This window comes from Physeter macrocephalus, chromosome 3, assembly GCF_002837175.3.
Source record: "Physeter macrocephalus isolate SW-GA chromosome 3, ASM283717v5, whole genome shotgun sequence".
NCBI classification, from domain to species: domain Eukaryota; kingdom Metazoa; phylum Chordata; class Mammalia; order Artiodactyla; family Physeteridae; genus Physeter; species Physeter macrocephalus.
Genome location: NC_041216.1, coordinates 17,798,390 through 17,809,510, shown reverse-complemented (window position 1 = coordinate 17,809,510; position 11,121 = coordinate 17,798,390). Strand labels below are relative to the sequence as shown.

General features: G+C 41.5%; 1 protein-coding gene across 4 annotated transcripts in view; it reads right to left on the bottom strand.

Moving 5' to 3' along the window:
- Positions 1-256: 256 nt before the first annotated feature.
- USP48 (ubiquitin specific peptidase 48) overlaps positions 257-11,121 on the bottom strand; it is a 69,427-nt gene continuing 58,562 nt past the window's right edge. For 2 of the 4 annotated variants that reach the window (XM_024125291.3, XM_007111796.4), the window contains 5 exons: positions 10,078-10,233; positions 6,307-6,432; positions 4,481-4,529; positions 2,259-2,285; positions 257-1,195 (listed from right to left, as the gene is read on the bottom strand). In XM_024125291.3, the coding sequence (XP_023981059.1) occupies positions 1,173-1,195; positions 2,259-2,285; positions 4,481-4,529; positions 6,307-6,432; positions 10,078-10,233 (381 nt within the window). In that variant the 3' untranslated portion in view covers positions 257-1,172. The remainder of the gene's footprint in view (positions 1,196-2,258; positions 2,286-4,480; positions 4,530-6,306; positions 6,433-10,077; positions 10,234-11,121) is intronic. The other 2 variants (XM_028487762.2, XM_028487763.2) reach the window with 2 other exon arrangements.

Sequence of the window (11,121 nt, the reverse complement as noted above, 5' to 3'; positions counted from 1 at the left end):
TGAGTCAGCATCTCGGCCGAAAACTTGAACATACGTACTCAGAGGAAACAGTGAAACAAACTCCAGTCTTAATTCCTTTGAAAATCCTCCGATATTCTAACGAATCCTGCTTTGGTCACGTGCTGCTAACCAACAAGCCTCAGCTGGATGACGGGGCACACTCCACGCACACATTGTTTTTTCATTTTTGAACAATGTGATCTAAAAGATCCTTTCTGGGTGTTTCGGAAGAATGCTTTCAAAAAAAGAGAAGTGAGATCCAAGAAATGGCGGACTTGGAGGACGGGAAGAAGAAACTTTATATAAAAACCCGTGTTATTTTCCAAATGTATTTCAGGCCATTTTACTCTTCAGATAAGGTGGCCAGACTTCTCAAAAGTGCAAGGTGTATTTGATTTCCCACTTTTTAATAATAGCAAAACTGGAGAATGCTATGACATGTAATACATTCGTCATCCTTTCTGAAATGCATGGAAGTAAAAAGCCTTTGAAGACACAAGTGAGACACAATCCCTTGACTCATTGCAGGAGACACGCAGGTGCACCCTCCTTTCCCAGCACCAAGTCAGAGACCAGCGGGCAGGATGTGAGGCAGGTGCACTGGAGCCAACGCGGAGAGGAATCTACTCTGAAGACACTTTTCCACAATTACGGCAAGTTCTTCACTTTCATGCTTTATTGAAAGTAAAATATGAATCAAAGACAGGTATTGGTAAGCAGGTTATGTCTCTAAAGAATTACTTTTAGTTCAGAGCAGAATGTTGTCCCATCTACTGTGATACAAACCCTTTATGGACCAATGCATCTGGTGTGAAACTCAAGCAAGGAAATATAACAGAACTTTATTCCCTCCCGTGCCTATAAATCTCATATGTAAACATGATTTACTGATACTGCTACTAAACTTTTTCAGTCTTTACTTGCCCATTCCCCCCCCACCCCCCTTAAATATAAAATTTGAAACATTTCCTTCAAGTCTGATGGCCTTCAGTGCAATCTGCTTTATTTGACATAAGGCATTTGGGGACAGTCACTTTTGAATGGTTTTCTGCCTTGCGGAGGAGTCATGTAATGGTTTAATTCTTAAATCCACTTTTTCTGTAATGCCCTAACATGTCAAACTCCTCTTCCTTTCTGGTCATTTCTTAGCAGTCAGCAAATGTTCAAAAAGATTAATGTCCAAGAAGACCAGTACCTGGGAAAAGAAACACATGTGGAGGTACAGTTGTGAACTGCAAGGTAAGAGTTCATATATTCCATTTGCCAAGAACGCATCACCAACAGGGAACATCCAACTTAATAAATGAGCACAGAAGCCTTTTGACGTTGAAGGATAAGAAAAAATATCAACAGACTCCAGGTTTTCAGCTAAAGCGCATTCCTGTTGAAAGCCATGTGCCTCCTATTAGTTATCTTCACACAAGTTAATCAGATTTTACTGATGCTTTCATTTGATGGCCATTTTGCATAAAGAAATTTTTTGCTGTGTTTGTTTTGTTTTAACCACATCAGGAGTTTCTGTGTAGTGGGAATGTGTAGACAAAAAGCCGCACTGAAAGGGAGGCTTTATTTAGGTCCGTAGCGTGGCTCACTTGTTCGCTTTAGCAAAGAACCCCTGGTATTCGATTCAACCTCATTCTTGGGCCAAGTTGCAACCTGTCATGGACCTCTGGACTAGGCCACAAAGAATCAAACTGGCAACAGTTAAATCTGTAAATGTCAAAGGTCTGGATTCGACTATGTGCACAACTATAGTGGCCAAGATGTAGTAGGAGGCACTGCCGTTTATCCATTTAAAGTAATAATCCAAGAAATGCCTAATTCTAAATAGATCAATGAAACCTTCTCACTGAACCTAATATAATTCAGCAAATTCTTCTCCTCTAATTCTTATCAGTTACATACAAACTGTTTTGCTCTAAGATGGGACTGACAGGAGGAACTTGAAAAGGTTAAGTATAAAAATCAAAATGCCACTAGCTAATTCCCCAACTTCCCCCCGAAATGAGAAAGAAAAAGCAGAATGGACATCTGGCAGTAGATACGTCTAACACACAGGCCCTATTTGAGGCCTGAGGCCTGAGTGCTGATACAGATAATGAAGAAGCTTGAATAAAAAATGCATTTAACTAAAATTAATTTCAGTCATGAGACTCAGATTGAATTAAATTTTAAAATCAAATCATAGGCTTCACTTTAATAGAAAATTACAGTATGACTCTGACATTCATGAACAAAACGTGACAAATGTAACTTACCTTTAAACCCTTCTTCTGGCATACACACTGGAAGGAAAAAAACAGAATTCCAAATTGAAAAGATTGTCACTACCGACAGTAATTAGTTCACTTCAATGCCTAAAGACGAAAAGTTTAAAATAACTTTTAATTACCTTATTCACCTACAAACATTACCTTTGAAGTTACAGATAATAATCAAATGAAAATCTTCTCTCTTTGTTTTAATTTTTATCAAAGCAATACATATGCATCACTCAAAAGACAAATACTGGGAGAACAAGGGGTGTAACTGGAGCCAACATTTTGCATGATGGGGGGAGGGGGCTGGAGAAAACCATGTGGCCATCGCCCTCTCTCCCCCTCCCATTTCCACACTCTAGAAGGAACCACTTTCAGCCCTTGCAGCCATTTCTGGTATTTAACCTCTGTATTTCTAAATAACATGCTTATATTGCTAATTCATAATTTTAGATACTATCTAATAATTTCAGTGAAAGATAAAAATTTAGTTCTTCTACCACCTCTTACCTACCACCTGCCCCCGAACCCATCCTCCTGACACAGTGACATTTTTTGCTAAGCTAATCTCCAATGTTTACATTATTTTTTATTCCATAATACTGCTCACAGTTGAACTCCCTGGTGTACCTTGGTTATAGTTCCTATCTGGTATGACTTTGTCTTTCTGGGGTTGGTAACTGCTGCATTATTTATGTGTTTCATTTTCTCTGTACTATCTCCAATTCAAGTGTAAACTCTGCAAGAGCTGTAAACCTCAAGACAGTCATCTATCACTTCCACTCTTCCCAGGGGACATCCTTTGCCAAAGCCTGCATCCCACTGCTCCAATCTGGATCGGGTGTGCTCAACACCTGCTGCAGGGTTCCGTCCTGGAATTTCCCCCTCACCAGCTTCTAGGGCATCTATTCCTATGTTGGATCCATGTTTTTGGGTTCCACTGTTGACTTCTTTCTGGATTTACTCTCTCAGTTAACAGAGCACACCCTCCCAGAGTATCTCAGCAAATGGTGTGTGAGAGAAATTTGAGGCCTTACATTCAAAGAGCCATCAAGTGTGACGTTAAAATAAAGTCTGTCTAGTTATAGAATTCTAGATTCAAACTCACTTTTCCTCAGAATCTTGTGGGCACTGGTCCATTAGTTTGTCTTTCTGACTCTTCATCCTGTGAATGTGCTGGTTTTTCCTTCCGTACCTCTAGATGCTTTTAGGGTCTTCTTATCCCTAGATTTATACTTTATTGTACCAGGCCCTTGGTGCACCCATTTTTTATTTTCATGAATTATTTTCTGTTCTCTGAATGTTCCTTACACATAGACTATTTGCTCTTTCTCTCATATTGTTTATAGTTAATTTTTAAGTTTTCTATTCTTCCTGTGTTGTCTATTTTCTCTGGGCTCCTTTTTTTTCAGTCTGTTGGTTTCATGCTCTTTGCTCAATTGTCTGGTGCTCTCTAGCTGTCCATTTCCACCTATTTAAGTGTGAGGTACTAAAAAGATGCCTAAAAACTGTTCAGTGGGCAGTGGTGGGCTTAACCCAAGGGTACCTGGGAGATGAAACACTTTTTAAAAATATTTGTAGGTTGTTTTCTTGAATTGCCCATTTCCCCAGATCATCCCTTCCCTCGACTATGGAAGGTAAGACATGGGCTGCCGGTATTTGAACAAAGAGCTGGTGGGTGGTCTCCCTATTTGGTACGTAATGGGCCTCATTATCACCTTTCTAGGTTAATTTCTTCAAAGAGCTGAAACACAAACCCTACAGGTTGAGAAGAGGCAGTGACAGGAGGGAAGGGCTGTGAGGATGTGCAAGGTAGTGAGCTGTCTAACTGCTTCTTAAACAGCTTCCAACCTGCCTTTAGGTTCAGACCTCACTCTTAGGTTCAAAGGCACCTAGGGCACCCAATTCCTGCGTACCTGTCTGAGGCTCTGCAATTTGAATTAGCTTTGCTTTTTGTTGACCTCTTTCACCTGCAGGCTTACATTTATTTGTTCCTATGGTAAATTAATTAATTAGTACTATTTTCTCCACTTTCTAAATTTTCATAGATATCATTCTTACTATGATCTTTTCAGAGCAATAATGTAAGATTCTACCTTAACATGCAGAAGCTTTGTTCAAGTTTAAAAGTAAAAGCACTGTAGACTAAAGCATCAATAACTATAATCCCACCTTCCTTTAACAAGTTCCTCAACAAATTCCCAAAACAAGTCGGTCTTTACCTTGCATGACATCATCCATTGCAGCATAATCTGCAATTGGTTCATCAGCCTAGAAAACAAATGAAAACAATTCAAAACCACAAGGGAGTGGAAGCCAGGAGGAGGATAAGGTCCCATCCACCTCACACGAAAGGCTGATCCCGAGCCCACCGGTGTGTTGCTCCAAGACACAAATACACACACTGTCCAGTGGAAAACAGGGTTCAAACCAGAGCTGGCAATGTCCAGGATTAACAAAGGATGCCTTGTCAATGGTGGGTCTAGACTCAATACCCTGATAACCGCACAGACTGCACATTGGATGTGGCACTGTTTTCCTGCTCCTCAAATACCTTTAGACGCAGAAAGGTTCAGATACTCTGAGTTACTAAACACTGATCTAACTGATATGACTTAAGGTGCCAGTGATGACAGCGTGAGTTGGCAGAAATCAAGTCAGAATGGTCCTCTAAAAACGCCAATTAGGTTAAAAATACATTTTCATCCCTCCTCAACATCAAGAAAAGAATACCCATGTCCTTTTTAAGGCAGAAGCCAGCACTGAGCTCTGAGCTTGCGGTGGGATTAGCTGCAAGGGCTAAGAGGACAATGACCAATATGGACTCTAGTTGCCCATCTGAAGTACAAATGCTTTAATTACACAGGCTGTTTCTAGGATTTTAGACGGCGTCCTTAGGATTCAGCAAACCAAACAGGCTTTCAAAATAATTCCACAGAACCTACAGTTCCAAGAAAAGCAAACAGGAAGGGGGTAGATAGCAGGATGAGGGTGTGTGTGTGTAGGGGTAGATATGGGCCTGCATCATCGTTTCCAGGGGGTAGGTAGCAGGATGGGGATGTGTGTGGTGTGTGTGTGTGTGTAGGGGTAGATATGGGCCTGCATCATCATTTCCAGGGGGTAGGTAGCAGGATGAGGGTGTGTGTGTGTGTGTGGTGTGTGTGTGTGTGTGTGTAGGGGTAGATATGGACCTGCATCATCATTTCCAGGGGGTAGGTAGCAGGATGAGGGAGGGTGTGTGTGTGTGTGTGTGTGTGTGTGTGTGTGTGTGTGTGTGTGTGTGTGTGGGGGTAGATATGGGCCTGCAGGATGAGTGGGGGGTGTGTGTGTGTAGGGGTAGATATGGGTCTGCATGAACACTTCCAGGGCCTAACTTTATCTGACCAGAATTGAAGCTCTACAGTATGAAAAACATTTCACAGTTCAAAACCTGAAAAATATTCTATCACATCACGCAGGGGGCATGCTTCTAGCCACAAAGAAACAAGAGGCAAAGGAAAGTGACAAAATCAGGCCCTGAGGGAGGGCAGGATTGGGCTAAAGCGGCTGGTTCAATGATTATTCTTCTGTGACAAAGTCTCAGAAGCCCCTACTTTCTAAAACACACCTACCTCTCCTAAATCCATTCTCCCCAAAGCCAATTTCCATACCCTGGACAAGAATCCCATTAAGCCAACCAAAAGTATTTTGACTATTGTGGCCAAGCCTTGTGTCTTATGTCTGTTTCCTGTACTTATGAGGAAAGGTGGAGATGCTTTAATAGTAGAAATATGGTTAAGTGATTCGCTGATCCTAAAGTTAGGGAGGAGGTTAAATCTAGATTATTTTAAACAAGAATTATTAAAACCCCACAAGACCCAATGATGTTGTGACCTCCTCTAAGTCTCTCATGGCTCATCCAGAGATGGAGAATGTAGAGGCCAGCAAAACTCACAGCAGAAGCTTCTTACCACACCCTGCTGAGAACCTGAGGTAACGGTAACCACCACTGCACGCAGTTTACACAGGAGAATCCCTAGAATCCCTCAGGTAAAGAGCTGTTACCCACCTTTAACAAAATGACAGATTCAGGAATGACGCCAAGGGTTCCGAGGGTGGCACAGTCATCACTTAAAATCTTTCCATCAATTGACAGATTCTGGTCAAAAGGAGCAACTGAAAATGCATGCATGATCTGTGCCAATATAAAAGAAACAAAGTTTGTATAAAGCAAAATACTGAGACTTATACCCTATTTGAAGAAATAATGCATAGATTCTGAGGGCAAAATAAAAGACGTCAGAATACAAAAGATACAACAGTTTACAGTCAGCTCGCTTGCTAAATTCCTATTGAGACTCTAATCCCAATACATCTGAGAACATTCTTAGGAGGCCTGATAGAGAATTAGGAGACAATTACACCACAGGACCTTGTCTTCTGCCTCTTACAACCTCTCCACGGGTCGGGTCAGGGTGCGGAGAAAACGAAGGAGCAGAAGGTGGGGCTGGGCTGACAGCTCCTCTGGTAATAAGGCTTGACCAAGGCCGTCACTGTCACTCCTATCATGCCCAGGTTCCACATCGTTTTAATAACCAAGCCAATTCCAAATTCTTTCATAAGACCATCTCTAAATTAACCAGAAGGCTATCTGGGACTCTTCTCGTTTTGATCCCCTTAGTGAGCAGCCGGGACTACAAAATTCAGCCATTGGGCCTGTCACATATTCTTAGACCGAGTCTTGCCTCTAGGAACCAGAATATGAATTTCTTAAGGGTGGGGGCCATATACTCTAGCCCAGTTCTAGCCAAGTCTTAAAAATGGAATACATTCAGAAAGACTATTGTGCATAATACTTAAACATTGTTTTCAAATTCAGAAAAATTTTTATCACGCCCAGGGAGTAAACCCCAGTGCGAAGTAAGGAGGAGTTGGGCTCAGAGAGGCACACACAGGTACCCTTCCATGATACATTCTAATTCTTCACTTGGGTGTATTCTAGAGTATTCATTTTATTATGCTGCATAACTGAGTTCCATACTCCTTGAATATGTCCCATTACATGTATCTCATTACACCAATATCCATGTTACAGGGAAACCATTCTACCCTTTTATGCACTCTATTCCCCTACTCTTTGAAAAATCTGGAAAGACAAAACAAGCAGCCCTGAACCAACTGTGTATATAATTGGGCCCAAGAGCTTTCCAGCTGGGAAGACCGTGACCAGAAAAGTGATTTTAATAACAGTACACAGGTAAATTACAACAGGGATAACAACACTGGCCTCCTCCCTGTTAGGCCAGATTCATAACTGGACTTCTCAAAAGGACATCAGGCCCTCATAAGCAAGCAGAGACTGATTCAACAGGGATCTGTAGCTACAGTGCACTGACATCATCAATGATCTGTCTATGAAGCAATGAGCCTATTTCTGGTACGTGAGAAGTACTGACGGGACAGTTCTACCGAAGGCAGCCCAGCACACGGGCATCAGGCAGAGGCAACAGCCCCAGTTAGTAAATATGACCCATGAAGAAGAAAGCACAGTTACAGAGGAAGTGTCTGATACCAACCTAATGTGGGCAATGTCACAGCTGCATGACTGTAGGAATGCTAGTTCACACGCCTAAGTGGGATGCACAGGGTCTTTGCACCACCATGCAACGTTGGACCACCCGCAAATACCTCTAGACACGAGTTCCATCACTGAGGGGTGGAGGCTCATACTTTATACTTTGAGTGCACAGACAAGGACATTTCAATTCATTCAACAACTCATGAAGATTTATTACACCATGTGTTGACTACTGTGCTAGGTACTGGAAATATAAAAGTGAATAATCCCACCCCGGAGAGGTCCAGAGGACAGAACCAAGCAGTGAAGATGGTGGCAGAAAGTACACATTGCTCCTAGCGGAGCACACAGAAAGGAGCAGTTAGCTGTGTAACTGAAGGCCAAGACAGGTTTTGCAGAAAAGATGTTCTGAAAGATGAACAGTGCTTACTAGTGAGGAGAAAACGGTATTTCAGAATGAGGGAACAGGCCAAAGGCATGGAGGCCTGTGCCCTGTATAAGAATAATTCATAAACCGTAAGTGCTAGGAGAATGCTTCAGAAGAATTAACATTCTACAGGTCTGTTTAACAAGCGGGTGCAGCATTGTTGATCTGTGGGGCATAAAAGGAACAATGAAAACTCTGTTCCTACAAGGTGAGCGGCTCCACGCTGCTTGCCATGGGGGTGTGAGTGTGTGGCTGAAATAAGGAAATGCAATAAGGAAAGTGAAATAAGGAAAATTTCCTCCTTTCTAAAGCAAGCAATACTACCCACTCAAAACCTCTCTTTGGGAAAATAGAATAAGACAATTAAACGCCAAGCATATTCCGAGAAAGGAGAAGGATAAAATTGTACTTTATGGCCTCAGAGGTGGATGAATTAAGCAACTATAAATGGGTGTAGCTGCCATCCTATTAACTTGGAAATGTAGTATACCCTAGAGGACAGACTCCATGAAACATTAAAAAAATGCACTACATGCTTAAAAAGTCACCCACCACCACTGGCTGAGGGTCACATGCATGCCCACCATACGCTCTAATAGTGCTCCGGTTGCTGGGCAAAAAGGTCCCATCTAGTGGGAGCTTTCAAAGCTACCACCACGGACCGGTGAAGGGAAATTACACTTCACTGCCCTTTCTCTTGACTGTTCAGATCACAGTGGTCCTCGAAGCAAGGATGGGAGATGAGAGGAGGGACACGGCAAAGGAGCCATCCAAGGAGAGCACGTTTGGGGGGTTTCCTGTGAATAGCTGCTGCCTTCTAGCAACTCGTTTGTGCAGGTAACATGCTCATAGATTGAGGTTATTTCTGCTGACTTTTGATTTATTCTTTAAAAAGGGTAGTCCACAATAAAAAGCAGCACAGGCTTTGAAAATGTCTTTATCCACAGGGGCTCTTTTTGTAATTTAAAGGTTTTGAATGTTCGAGGTTTACCACTGACAGGCAGAAAGCCGGTGATAGAAACAAGCTTTCTCAGATGTAAAAGCTACAATAACAGAGTAAAGATATTATGCCAACACACTTATTTTCAGAGCCATGGGTTCAACCAAGGGAAATACTGTTCCCGGGACAATCTGGAACACATAACACCCTCAAAGGAAGCCTATACTTTTGCCTCAATTACAATGATACATATCAGCAACAAGGAAAAATGCATAACCAGTGAACCAGGCCACATGAAAGTAGCAAAGAGGGAAATTTGGTCAACTTTTGGGATCTGTATCAGTGACTACAACAGATAAGAGGCCAGATGTTTTTTCATGTACATCTTGAATTTATCAGCCTCTTTTTCCTGGGTTTTGAGATGTACCATTGGCTTGCTCATTTATAGTACTTTAGTATTGCTACCAGGAAACCACCATATCATGAGGCATTTTCATAATGCATCCACTGTGTTGATGTGCAAAAGCAATGGCGGGGGCGGGGGGGACAGAGCGGGAATGATCTAAAGTGAACCTTCAGAAAGAACAACCCCAACATGTAACAAATCAAATGGCTCTCAACATTTCTCATCATTATTGGAAAGCTACTCAGAACCTGCTCAAGTTTTCAGAATCCCCAAAATACTTTTCATCTTCACAGAAAGAGTCTTGGCTAATTTTGAAAACTTTGAAACTCTTTCTAAAGAAAGAGTTATTTTAATTTGGTGACCCTGCAAGCATTATTCTAAACTCAAAAAAGCCTTCTCTCAATGGCCTAATACTTAGGTGCAAAGCAGAAACTCGTGAAGGTCCTCCAAGTTCAGAGCATAATTAAACAAATGCTATATTTTCCTCACCTGAATTTTCAATTCTTTTAATGTTTGATTAGCAGAAACAAGAAGAGCTTTTTCACCACGAACTTTTCTATGTCGCATACTCCGCCGAATAACTTGCTTTTGGTAGGCTATATAATTTTGATGGGATATCTTTTGCCGCTTTGTTCCTCCGTTGCTCTATAATAAAGATCCGAAAAAAAAAAAGAAAGCACTGAAATTACCCACACTGTGACCCGTGCTCATAAAGTTCATCAGGCAAGCAAAAGCAATGTATTTTTCAGACTGTTAACCATTTGAAATTCAATATCAACAGTGAATAGGAACTCGCTGGAGGTTCTTAGTAGGCTCAGACAAAACTGAAAAAATTAAACGACAAGTAAAATACACTTCTAACTGCATATAAGCTCCAGGATTTTAAAATGTATGTATTATAAAAAGGAGATTTAAAAGCAAAATAAGTTTGACCTTAGAAAGACACAATTATGATAAACTGAAAAATTTTTAAGATTATTAAATTTAATCCAGTCAGTGTCAAAAAGGAAAGAAAGGGGTGCAGAGGCAGGATAACTGTTCTGGATAACAGTCTAAACTGATACAAAACAGTGCATATCTTAACTGTATGCTGGTTTGAGATGGGAAAATTGCTTCAGACACATTTGGGATAGGTGAAGAAATCTGAGGTTGGGTAAACAGGACCCTGTCTTTACTGATAAGCTGGTTTAAGAACTTGGAGGTGGAATGCCATGATGTGCACAATTTACCTAAAGATGGTTCAGCAAAAAGTACAGGCATACATATGGGTAGATAATATATACTGTACTAGTCTTAAGAAAAAAATAGATAAGAACCAAGTATCTTTCTACAATACTCCAATAAATGCCTCATCAAGAGGTTAACAGTCAAGATTCTTCTGCTAACCAGGACAGGGAATGAATGAAACAAGATTTTTTTTTTTTTTTTTTTTTTTTTTTGCGGTACGCGGGCCTCTCACTGTCGTGGCCTCTCCCGTTGCGGAGCACAGGCTCCGGACGCGCAGGCTCAGAGGCCATGGCTCACGGGCCCAGC